Source organism: Plodia interpunctella, chromosome 9, assembly GCF_027563975.2.
Source record: "Plodia interpunctella isolate USDA-ARS_2022_Savannah chromosome 9, ilPloInte3.2, whole genome shotgun sequence".
Lineage (NCBI taxonomy): Eukaryota > Metazoa > Arthropoda > Insecta > Lepidoptera > Pyralidae > Plodia > Plodia interpunctella.
In genome coordinates, this window is record NC_071302.1 from 7,465,580 (window position 1) to 7,479,012 (window position 13,433).

Consider the following 13,433-nt stretch of genomic DNA (forward strand, 5'->3'; position numbering starts at 1 on the left):
GTCAAATTAAAAAAAAACAATCATAGTTGTAAATTAACAATTGATTGATAACTCCCCCGGTTGCCATTTGTTTTATTATGAAACGTTCCAAATGTATTTTGGTTACGTATAAATAAATAGACAACAAAGAAAATTTTACTAGTAACATTATACATTTATGGAATTAATCACATTATCCATCATAACATAATTGTAGGTAATAAAGATTGATATTTTTTTAGTTAACCGCTACGGTCAATCGTTGTAGATAATTAAAATAGAATCAACCTGTATAACTGCAAATCTTTGATACAGCCCAGTGACACACATACGCGGCTTTACACTAAACCAATAATAGAATAAAATCAATCTATACCACCCTCTCTAACGCACACATTTTCAAAGTAATCAATGATTTTCCGTATCTATGTGCACGCACACAACCAAAAGTGATTGGGAATATTGGCATTGTAAACATTTATTCGATATTTGCAAACTATTCTGACTATCGCACGTTCTATTTCTTTCTCACTCGCGCACTTTGAAATCAATGAATCGAGATAACGTGCAAAGGGGACAGCAAACCGGCTTTTACAACTTCGCGGAGGGACAATAGCACGCTATTGTTGAATGTACCCCAAACTTTTTTTAGGTCACATAAAAGTATTACATTTGTAAGGGACGTGCCGACTTCATGCACTTACTGCATTCGTTTCGCAGTCCACCTAGTAGAAGGATCACCGTCTCCCACGCAGTCCGATTTTAGTACAAAATCTATGTGAAGTCATAGTACGTTCTTTTCAGTATGTCTTCAGTAGCAGCAAGCAACCGTGCTAGTGAAATGTGGAACAATAGTGTCGATGTGAACAACCAAAGTGCCAGACAAAACAAACATTATAACTATAGGCCGTATCCCGTGGTGTCACCCAATCTTTACAATTACCAAAATGACTATTACTCTCAAAATTGTGAATATCCTAACCCCCTTCATAATGGTTACGGTGGTAAAACGTATGGAAATGACAATCAGTGTAATGGAATAGTGAAAACGGAGCCAGGTAATTTTCATAATTATCCTCAAAATTATGTTACTGAAAATATGAACGAAGAAATGATTCATAGATGGCGAGAAATGAATTATTACACACAACAACAGTACAATAACTACGGGTATGATCAAAGACTGAATCAAGCAATTAATCATAACATATTAGACAATAAGAGTGAAGAAGGTAGGCCTGTTAATTCACCTGGTCAGTGCAGCATTCCAGAGACCAGCTACGGTTCACCTCACAGCTCCTCCAGTCACATGAAATCTGCATCTCCCGAAAGTGAAGATTCTCCAAATCTACGAGCTTTATTAACGAAACCACAGAGTAAAAAGTCGGTTCCGTATTTCGTCAAATGTGATAAGTCATTTGGACAAGAAATAAATAGAATTATGTTTAACACAGATGAGATTAGTGATTGGGAAAAAAATAATGAGAAATTAACGGAAAAGGAATGCAATTTATCGCAATTTCATGGTGGATTCGAAAGCAGCGAAGGTCAAGTTGTGAAGAGTAAGTCTACCGTGGGTGTGGCTGGTACGAAAGAAGCACCGTCATCTCTGGAGCCTGCGCCGGAGCCCTGTCATGACGTGACGAGGGTCGCGGCAGGCGGGGACAATGCGGATTACGGAGAGAACAAGATGGCCGCTGCATCCGATGCACAAGCATTTTATCCATGGATGAAAGGCGTTGGTGGTAAGTTCAAACTTTAAATATACTTTCCTAAACCTCTGTAAATTCTATCAAATTACTAAATTGTAAGATAGGTGACATTTTCAACATTTAAAATTTCTTTTTTTTTTATTTACAGGCGATGATAAAAAAGAAGGATCGAAAAGAACGAGACAGACCTACACGAGATTCCAGACGTTGGAATTGGAAAAGGAATTCCATTTCAATAAATATCTTTCAAGAAGACGAAGAATAGAAGTATCTCATGCACTAGGATTGACAGAAAGGCAGATCAAGATATGGTTTCAAAACAGAAGAATGAAAGCTAAGAAAGACGGCAAGTTAACGACTTCTCCAGATCCATACGCAAACGAAGATATGGGTATGACAAAATTGAGCAATTTACCTGATTATGTAGATTCTAGACAACAAATTCCAGGACATATTGAAATTCCTAATTACCACAATGTAGGAACAATACCAAACTCAATGAGTCACATGCCTCCAAATATGTCTCAAAATTGCATGATACCTCCTTACGGTACTATGATGCCGAAAATATGACCCAAAACAAAATTACAAAATACTTTATTTGTAACATACCTAACTGGCACATATATCTTTATATTTAATATTGAGTAATGATTATAAATCTATAAATATAGAAACGAGATGATTTTATGACTGACTTAATCAAACTTAATTGCTTCTCACGTGAAGTAACTCTTTAGATTGAAGTAACTAGTTATGGTTCAGATAAATGTAAATAATTATATTTGAGATAATAATAGCGAGAGGGTAAATAATAATACAAGTTAATTTTATATGTTTGTATGTAAATATGAAAAATTTATACTTATTGTGTATTTTTGGACATTATCATGTGATTATGATTATATTATCCGACATGATTAGTAAGTAAATTAACTTTTTAAATCATACTATCCACATATTTAAAGATCTATTGAAGAATAGTGTTTAATTTGCCAGAATAATGATCAAACATCTGTTTAACCCACACTCTTGCGCAGATCTGCGTTAGGGCCTATTTTAGGCCTAGGGTCGCGCGATAGTATACCTATACTATCGCGCGACCCAAGGTATACCTATATCTATAAAAAAACAACCCAGATCAACAAGATCTCTGGGCCTGTTGTCACCACCAGTGTCATGCGGTGGCGCATTTTAGTCACCGGACACGTTTCAGAAGATAATAAATTAAAACTATTTACATAATGCTCAACTTTTTTAGACAATGAAAATTGTGACCATAATTTTATATGACATAACTTGTAAATTGAAATATATATTAGTTACATGCCCAGTAATTCAAGAACAAATACAAATTGTATATAGGGTGAACCTGCTGGTTTACGATCAGTTAGTCGATGTCTCGACTTTAAAATGTCATAACTTAAAAAAATGTTGCATTATAAACTAGATGTTGTGTTTTACGCGTAAAAAAACTATTCAACTATTTAATAAACCTATCTTCATAAATAATCCTATTTATCTGTTATTTTTAAATTTAAAAATAATCAAAAAGTGTGTTTTGTTTAGTTCACGATCGTTTTTCGTCAGTTTACGTTCACACATTTGCGCCTGTTTACGATCATTAAAAACCACTGAAAAAGGAACTCTAGGGCAATGAATTGAAAGTCGAAATTGTATTGTATTATTTGTTGAAAAAAATTTTTTTTTTCCGTTTGACAAAATGAACATTATAGGGCGTTAGTGCTACTTCAGAATAAGATATTTCTGTGCATTTTAAGTGCAACTAGGGAATGCACATACATCGCAGGCTATATTTTTTTCCAAATCTTCTTCAAAATCACTAATTAATTCTTCAGCACATTCACTGTATAACAAGGTATCTTTTTTATTACTATTATTTTTTATAAAATCTTCTTTTTCTTTTCCTCTGCTTTCTTGTGTCATATAAAACTAATATTTTTCTATAGAAAAAATAAATTATCGGTAACAGGCCGTTTCCCGACCTCTTGGTTTGTCATTAGTAAAAAGCATTTAATTTTATGATTATTTTTCATTTTAAGCCGATCGCCATCTGATCTATAAAGTAAACATGTTACGATGGAACAAAGTAAATATTAATATTCCCGACAACACCATGCAAGATACTACAAAATCTTAACGAAGATAAGGCCAAAACCGCCCCCTTACGATCACCTAATCGTAAACTGAAGGAAGCTTAGTTTTGTAACGTCTCATGGCGATCACCTTATTTTATAGTAAATTATTAACTTTTTTTATTAAATTTCCACGTAAGAAGGAAATATAACTCTTTTTCAACACCACACACATTAAAGTAAAGGTTAAACCGTATGAAAAACATGTTTTACTGACGATTCAATGTTCACGTCCCACTATTTTTTTCTTAAGATTTGGCGATAATATTCACGCAAGCGCATTGGATAGATTTCGTCAGCTCACTGATCGAAAAATAACATATTTGGCTACCGAGACAACTGATACAAATGAAAAGGATAGATGGATCAACCCTTTTTATGCAAAATTAACACTTCACGCGCGGTAATACGGTTATTTTAGAGGTTTTTTGTAAAAGTGATCGAGAGCGGGTGGTGATCGGTGAACCGGTCGATTCACCCTACTTTATGATAAGTCCCAAACAACAGTTCCTATGCATGAAAATGTAGATTATAAAAATATTTTTAAGATTCATTATTGTAATTTAAAGATTATTTTTTAAGGTTAATTTTTATGATTGAAATGATTATTTCTAAGGTTAATTATTTATGATTTAAATGATATTTTTGTACTTCTCTAGTCAAATCAAAAGGCGCTATCAATAAAGAGGAGTTTCGATTCCAATTAATAACTTTATTATTTTATTACTTAGTTATGTATCACCTTTTTCCTACTAAAAATATAGTATCCATCCTGGTCTGAAAATTTTCACTTATTAAAAATTTAATCGGGCCGTATCAAAAACTTTATTTTATAAAACAACATATTCGAAATATTTTTACAATGACACCTACCTCTACATAAAGAGCAGTGGTTGGTTAATCCGTTTACATTTTAACAATGTTAACAATTCAATGAACCCTTTCCTCCGCCAAAGGATTTTACCGAATTGTTTGTTAGTTCATTGCACCCATGGGATCTACAGCTGTTGACAGATCAACAATTTTGACATGTTGTGACTACTTGTGGGATTTCACTATTCTTAAAATATGCTTAATAATCCTGTTAATGGCGTAGAGCTACCTGTTTGGTCCTTTTTTGCTTGGTTTTGCAATTTGTTAGTAAATATTTTGATAGATTTTGTTAAAAGACAGATCTTTGTAAATCTATCTCACCATTGCAAATTTCGAAATTTTAAAATGAGGATCATTGTCGCGGACGTGATTAAATATATACATTATGCGAGCTGTTTTAACGAAATAGAACACGCTGTTGGCTTAGCAGTTAAGCCTTTTAAAAGCGTGACAGACAGATTTTCGCATTTATAAATATTAGATACTATAGTTTGGATTAATTGTATTAATTGGTATTAGAGTATGTTTAGAGAGTATTTTTAATCTAAGATTTTGAAATAAGCAATATGTTTTGAACTGCAGCTAACTTCAGACCAAACAACTGGACCCCTAGAAAGTGGACCCTCAGGCTATTCGAATAGGGAATAACAATAGAATCGCTAGAAGGAGATAGTTAATACAATTTGCTTTAGAGAGAAAGAGATGTGAATACTATTCATCCCTTGACAAGGGGTGAGTCGGAGCGCGCATGCGCGGCTTTCCTGTCATTTATCCAAGATGGCGGCTACAGTTTGGGCCGTATTTTGATTTCACTATATTTATTTCAATAATAATTTAAAATTAAACTTCTCCAAATTTGAGATAGCATCGGTAAGTCATCGAATTGAATTATTGCATCATCCAGAAAATTTAAACAAATAAGGTTAGTTAACTATTTTCTGTTTACATTATTTTGCAATGTTCTTTATAGTTTCAATTCCAATGAATGATAATGAATGATTGAAATTACTAAATGTAAATTCTATACCAGGATTCAGAGGTTTCTACGCGGTTTGGACATCGAATATGTGGTATTTTAGGTCCTAGCCTTTTGGCTGTTTTCGTATTTAGGTTTTTTGTGTTGTTGTTTCTCTGTAATATTCGTTACTGTGTTTATTATGAGATCGTTTTTATTCCTCTCAATATCTTAACCTGTTATTCATAAAAACGTTAAAGCGTATTTTAAGCTAAAAACTTATTTTGTCACTATCGCACTTTGCTACATTTAACATAGAACGAGAAAAAACATACTTTAGCATAAAGTATGCTTTAAATTTTTTATGAACATTTATGGGTTGGACTTCGCTTTGGCATGCACCACATATAGCCTTTTCACGTTCAAGTCATATTATTATGGCTGTACATTAGGTTTTTGACTAAGCTTGTGTTTTACATTGGTATTTGCATATTACGCATAAGTAAGTAGTTTATTTCAACTACATTTGAATTCTTGGTTTCGTCATGAATTTTTTCATCGTATTTGAATTAACTTTAAAGATTTCTCAAAATCTTAAGGGAAGATATAAAATGCAAACGATAATTTAATTATGATTGATGCCATTAAAATTATTCTATTGATAATTCATACATTCCGAGACCGCCGAAGCAGATATTCTGTGTGGTACAATAATAAAAAATATTTTATTGTGAATTAAAATGAAAACAAAAACATATGGATCACCAGAACTTGTATTCAATTAATAAATAGTATCCTTATTTCAAAGTCTATGAAGTTCAAGTTCGTATAACGTGACAGCAGTAAATAAGTAAGTCGGTATATTCAATGCATTGAATGGCGGCTCTAATTAATCCAAAGTCGAAGCAACGTTCATTGATGTCAGTTCAAAAGAAACCTCTTAATGGATATTTGAATACTCGATAGTATTTACCTTTGAAACCATGATTTTGAGGTTAGGAGTTATTTGTACCTATAGAGTTAGTACGTATCACAAAATTATATATTAAACGTATAGTACAAACTATTTGTTGGATACATGTAATTCGTTACCTACTCACTTTCCAAAACCGCAAATATGACTTCTGTCTTTTTTACAATGAAAAATATGAAGAACACGCTGTTGCCTGCAGCTTCGCGCGCGTAATTTTTTGACGTAATAGTAATTTTTCCGGGTAGAAAGCACGTCGTTTTGTCTAAACGTCAGCGGCGCGCCGGTTAAAATGTAGATAGTACTTGCATCTACAACATTGGTATGATCAACTTACCAACTACCAAAAATAAGATCTCGATAGTTCAGTGGTTAAAAGCACTGTCCCGGATAGACAGGGGGGTGAGTTCAATTCCCGCTCCACTCCAGATTTTTTTCATCTCATTATTATTTTCAAAATGCCAAAAATAAACAAAACAGTATCGTTATCAACAACAGATGTTGTGCCACATTCTTAAAGCTCAAAGCATGCTTTATCAACATCATAAATTCTGACGTAATTACTTTTAATGAGCAATTAATTTAAGAAAACAAACCTTTCACGATAAGCCAAATGTGTTTGATGTAAGTTAAAGGTCGACCTTTATGTGGCGCTTAAGTAGATTACTTTGTACTTGCATTATAAATATTTATATTTTTAAACGAGAATGGTCTTTCATAATATGATATTCCTGATATAATAAGAGTAGTTTCATTTATATTATAAATAACATAGAAATTTATAAAATTTTCTAGGTTTTTTTTTAAAGTATAAAAGGCAAAGGTCATTCAACCATTTGAACCTAAAGCTTCGCAAATCAAACGTTGGAGTGATGATCTGCGAAACAGTTATTCATAAAAACAAAATCTAGAATTTTTTTTTATCTAGCGACCCATTCCGGCTTCGCATGTTATATACATATGAACCTTCCTCTTGATTCACTCTATCTATTTAAAAAACCGCATAAAAATCCGTTGCGTATAGTTTTAAAGACCTAAGCGTACCTACATAGGGACAGACAAACAGAGGGAAGCGACTTTGTTTTATACTATGTAATCTAATGACGAGAAACAAACATATGAGAAGATGAATATGTACTTATACATACATGATTGTTTTTTTTTCATGAAAATACGTACACGTCGTATCAAATGATCTCATGTCCTATTTCTAGACCAACAAAAAGGCCATCACGTACCAACATCAGTGTCCATACAAAAACGCGATCACAAAAGAATCTGCAGGGCGCATTGTCCCGAACTGTAGATCATTAATCAATAACGCCTCGCTGCCGGCTCGAAAGCAGATCTGATCAATGCTGGGTACGACCGGGGGTGATGTAGATCGATTAAAATTTTTGCATTTTGTGTCAGAAATCTGAATGTAGTTTTTAAGTTCAACGACTTAACTACTGCTGGAATCTCTTCTCCTCATTGAGTGTCTTAGTTATATAAGTACTACTAATAAACTACATTACTAAAACTGGTGTCAAGTTTTGTTCATATTGCCTTAAGACATCGGTCATAAAGTCATAAACACGTCACTGCAACGCTGGGTACGACCGGTTTACATTTTGTGACAGAAATCTGAATGTAGTTTTTAAGTACTTACAACGCACAACACACACAGTACAACCACACGATGATGCTAAAATCAAACTTCTACTACTACTCATATTTAGACTCTGTCCAGTGTTTTTGTATGAATTGTGTTATTGTGATTTCAGATTTTATATTGTCGTCTTAGGCATCTGTGTTAAATATTATTTTCTTGCTTTTAAAAATGGGCGGAGTTGCACACTCATGTGTTAATTATGTTATTATATGTTCTAACATTTTACATAAATCAAGATTCCAATTTAGTGGGATCACATTTGATAACTACATTAATAGAATATAACTTTTTTATGATTACAGAATTTTGAAAAAAATTCAATAATTTTTCAAATAGTGAAACACCTGAAATTTTCAATACCTAGACATATTAGTTATTTCTGACGAGTTTGATCCGCATATGCGAACAATTATTGTTTTCCCGCTACCGCCACTGTATAATAGCAGTTATTACCAAGTGGCAATTTAACGCCTTGGCAAAATTTATAATGACTCAATTTATGGGCTCCACCTTTTTTAGTTCCAAGTTCCTTTTTTAGTTTAGTGCAATGAGCTACCGAAGCATCATTATATAAATTTGATTCCGATCATTAAACAGACTTATTAACTTCTTAGTTCTTTTGTACATCTTTTGATGAAGTAATATAATTTAATGTACTAATTTCAATTAAATTATTAGCTTCGGTGTCAATAGTTTTAGATAATGACTCAAGATGCGTTACCTTGTAATAATAAGATCAAATATCATTTAGTTCGAAAGACGATCAATATATTTCCAGCTGTGGAACACAAAAAAAAATTGTTGTGGAAAGTGAGACTATTTATAATTAATTAAGTTAAATTTGTCCGGAAATTTGTTCCGGCCTTATTTCTGTGCTATATTTCGGCAATAAAGAACTACACAGGAGCACCGTGCGTAATGTATCCTCCAAAATAAGATTTTTGAAGCAATGCCTGTAGTGATTTTATTTTTAGATAAGCCTAACTTAGTATTGTCAATCACAGTTCGAATCAAAATATAACGTCGTTTACTCGTACCTACACATAACCTGATTTGACGTCGGCAGAACCTATGAGCGGCCAATTTTCTTTGACCCCCAGTGTAGTTATCGCTAGTAATGTTTTCATATTACAGCATTTATATGAAGGGTCTCCTTGGACTGGAATTGGAATCGGCGTCAATGTCACTTATGTGTTTAACCCGGCGAGTGGATGGAGGAAATGATGAATGGCGTTCCAACCGGGCCTTTGCTTAGTGTTGGCGATCTATATCGAGATGTTGATGCAACTTCGACGAATTCCTTACTTTTTACAAAATTACAAATTTAAATTAGAAAAATATCGATTTTTCTTGTGAAATTCGTAAATCATATAACATGTTTAGAAACCAATTGTATGTTTTGTTGAACTGTCATCCTGTTGTATGTACCTGCCCTTAACTCAAGTATTCATTGATCTCTATTGACTTAAAGACTCATTGATTTTTTTTAAATCTTGGTCTTGTTGTTAATAATTTAAGTATACGGTTATAAAGTACTTTTTTTGTATTACTACTGTAACTGTAATGACTATATATTATATTGGCTGCTTTTATAAAATTTATAAAAATATTTTTTATTATTAAGTATACTTAGTTAGAATTTATGGTGAAAATACATGCTTGAAGTTCTTTTAAACATCTACCTGTAATACAGCTCTAGCTTAATACCCATTTCCCTCGAACCGAGCCGACCCTCCGCGCGCACCAAATTCCAAATTGTTTTTGACTGACAGCTAAATGTAAGTTAGCATTGTTTGAGCGACGCACAGGCTTCGGTTGCGAAGCTCTTTCTATAATTATTTCTCCTTCAACAATATAGGATAACCCTCTCGCTTCAACCAGTTTCAAGTTTGCGGAATTGAGGCTAGATTTTGCAAAAGTTATAATTAATTGTCTTGTTTTTGTAGCTCAGGATGAATATAATAGTGTACAAGGTATGTTTTCAGGATTCATGAGTGTTTTGTGAGAGGTATTTAAAATTTATACGTAAGTTTTTTTTTGTTCAAAATTAGATCTTTATAATAGGTATTTTAATTTTAAAAAGATGAAAGAATTCAGGACTCGAGCGGGTAATCAAACACATGAATTAAAAATTATTATAATTTAATTTAAATATATTATATTTTATTTATCTCTATTTAAAATGATTACTAATAAAATATAAATAAATACGGACAAATCACACTGATATCACACACAGATACAAAATGATGTCAATATATAATAGATAGATATTCCAAAAAATACAATTGGAAAATAGGTAGATATTTTTTTTATTCCGTTGGTGGAGTGGAGAATTAAGTAAGATACTGTTAGTTGTAAGAATTATTATTTTGAAATATTTTATATATGTTCTATTAAAGTATGATAGAAAAATGTATATATAAAATTGTTCATTTAAAAAAATCTTTTTAATTCTCTAATTTTAATAGTAAATGATAGTTTAGCTATAATGCACGTAGCGTTAGCAAAAATCAATTAAGTTTGTGTCCATTCTTCGGATTCTTCCACAGAAAGTTCCGCTGACGGCAGACAGAACAACTTGCGCTGGAATTTTGAAACTTTCCCGTTTTTTTTGTTTGTCTAACAATTTTCATTACGATTTTCACTTATTTTTTTCTCTGTCTTGATTTTAATTCGTACTAATTTAACAGATTGCTTCAGTGTTATTTTCCATGTGAGAGTATCATTGACATTTTTGTGATTTTCAAAACATGTTGTGTTGTATTTTCAGGATTTTGTAATTTGATTTGTTCAACTTCAACTAATGTCTCTTTGTTTCAGGTACCACCAGTGGTGGGCGTTTGTAATTCAAGATTATAAGGATTTAAATGTTGATTCGAATAAAAATATATATTACGAAGTTTTTGTTTTATTTTATAACTAACCTGACTTTAATAGTAAATGATCTCTCTTTATTCTGATACCATTATGATCTCGACATCTCCGTAACTCTGAAGCCTCAACACCTAATGGTCATCATGGCGGACGCTAGAGGTCCCGGGTTTGATCCCCGGCCAGGTCAAAATGGAAAATGATATTTTTTCAGATTGTCCATTGTTTCACCTGTCTTTCATGTTTATAGATATACTTAGATATGTTAAACAATATAGTATCGTTGTGTTAGTATCCCACAAATACATTTTTCGAACTTTGGGGCTATATGTGTGATCGTCCTTATATATTACTTATTCAATATTTTAATTTCTGCTAGTAGGGAAACTCTCAGCAGTTTTGCCTATAAAAGCTAGTGTAATTGGATACTTGCCATATAGAAAATAAAGAAAGTTGTCAGAAAAGAAAAACAATGTGAAAAACCAGCGGAATGCCATTAAGAACTCAATAACGTCTCGCTGTCAGCACGAGTGTAGTACAGTCAACATATTAGTAAGGTCGCAGTCGAGTTTGCGACGTTTGACAAGGGGCGACACTTTGAGTAATGGCGGCAAACGTCACTCCACTTTCTGTTTCAGTGTATTTTCAATTATTTGGAGAGAGGTCTTGATATTGACATAGTAATCTGTTTAAAACATAGCTGTCAACTTTCTGGTGTATTCACTATGGGACCACAATGACCGTTCATTCTTCATGAATATAGCATTTTTTATATCTAATCAAGTATAGGTTATCCGTTTATCATACTCACTGATAGAGAGAGTATAACAAGGATAAATTTGAGATATTGTAGAAGAATAATTAACTTTTAATAATTAACTTAATTAACTTATTGGCTACAAATATATTTTTTAATTTCGGTGCAAAATTATAAATATGGAACACACTAATCATACTGGCTATTTAGAAACTTACTAAATCAATACATTTATATTTATTTTACCAATGACATCTATTTTAAAATTTACTTCCCGCCCTTGATCGGAAGTAGGTACCTAATTAAGTAGGGACTATGAGTTTTTCTTGGCCGCGTATGGAATTTGGCACCTCGGATCCGATATCTATACTTTATCTCTTTTATGAATAACAGGATAAAACTGGAGGTTAAATTTTCAATTGACAACCTGCATCTCAGTCAGAGCTCAGTATATTCGTAAGCATATATAGATCAACCTACAACGCTACAGGGACGCCATCTGTATCTATTTCACTTCGAGAGTTTTTCCAGTAAAAACACTAAAACGATGGCGCCACTTGGTATGGCGAGGAAACGTTATATCGGCTAGAGTTACATTTTCGCGCGGTTTGCCAAACTTTGGCGAATTCGGTATACATTGCTGGATTTTCGTTGCGGTAAATATTGTAAGCATTCATACATACTACGCAATGTTCATTCATTCGCGGTGGTATATGACCGAGTTCGGCGAAGTGTGTAAAATGTATTATACTTACCTAGTATGTAGGATCTTAATTATACTTATAATGACTTTATTTAATGACAAAAAATTATACCTATGCGTTTTCATGCATAGATATGCTTAGAGCCCGGCTTCATTGCTTTGTCGTGCTCCGTTGGTTTTCACAGATTTTAACGCTGACGCACACATGATTTTAACGCTGACACGTAAGTACAGTCAACAGAACATCAACCTACCCAAATTCATTGCAAACTCGCCGCTATTTCTGTGCCATAGAGTTTCATGCAGCGTAACTTTCCATACAATTTATGCGTTGTCCATCGACGGGCGTCAAAACGACCGAGCGCAATGAAGCAATAAGGCCGGATTCTTAGAACTTTTTACCTAGTATTAAAAATCTATTTGACATTTTTTATACTTTTATATTATACGAATTAAGTACCTATGTCATCAAAGCCTAGTATACATCGTTTGGTTCCCGCCCTATAAGTAATGGGACCACTGCATATCTCGTGGATGTTATACGAGGCGACTAAGGCATAAAAACACTTGGCAGCTGATGATAATTATTCCCTAAGAGGATTGACGTTAAGCCGGCTGTAGATTGTAAAATTTAGTAGTCAAAGGTTTGCACTATATTGAACACATTACGCAAATGCAGGGACATTGCGTGACTTGTATGAGAGCATTAATTTCCCGCAATAAAAATCCAGTAATGTATACCAATCTGAAAAGGTCGGCACACAGCACCGCGATAATATATAACCTGCATGACACTTCAT

General features: G+C 33.1%; 1 protein-coding gene across 1 annotated transcript; it reads left to right on the top strand.

Moving 5' to 3' along the window:
• Positions 1-715: 715 nt before the first annotated feature.
• LOC128672562 (homeobox protein Hox-B5a-like) lies at positions 716-2,383 on the top strand. Its single transcript, XM_053749798.1, has 2 exons — positions 716-1,724; positions 1,840-2,383. Exons 1-2 carry the CDS (start codon positions 785-787, stop codon positions 2,262-2,264), a joined length of 1,365 nt encoding a protein of 454 aa, XP_053605773.1. The 5' UTR covers positions 716-784; the 3' UTR covers positions 2,265-2,383.
• The last annotated feature ends 11,050 nt before the right edge of the window (positions 2,384-13,433 follow it).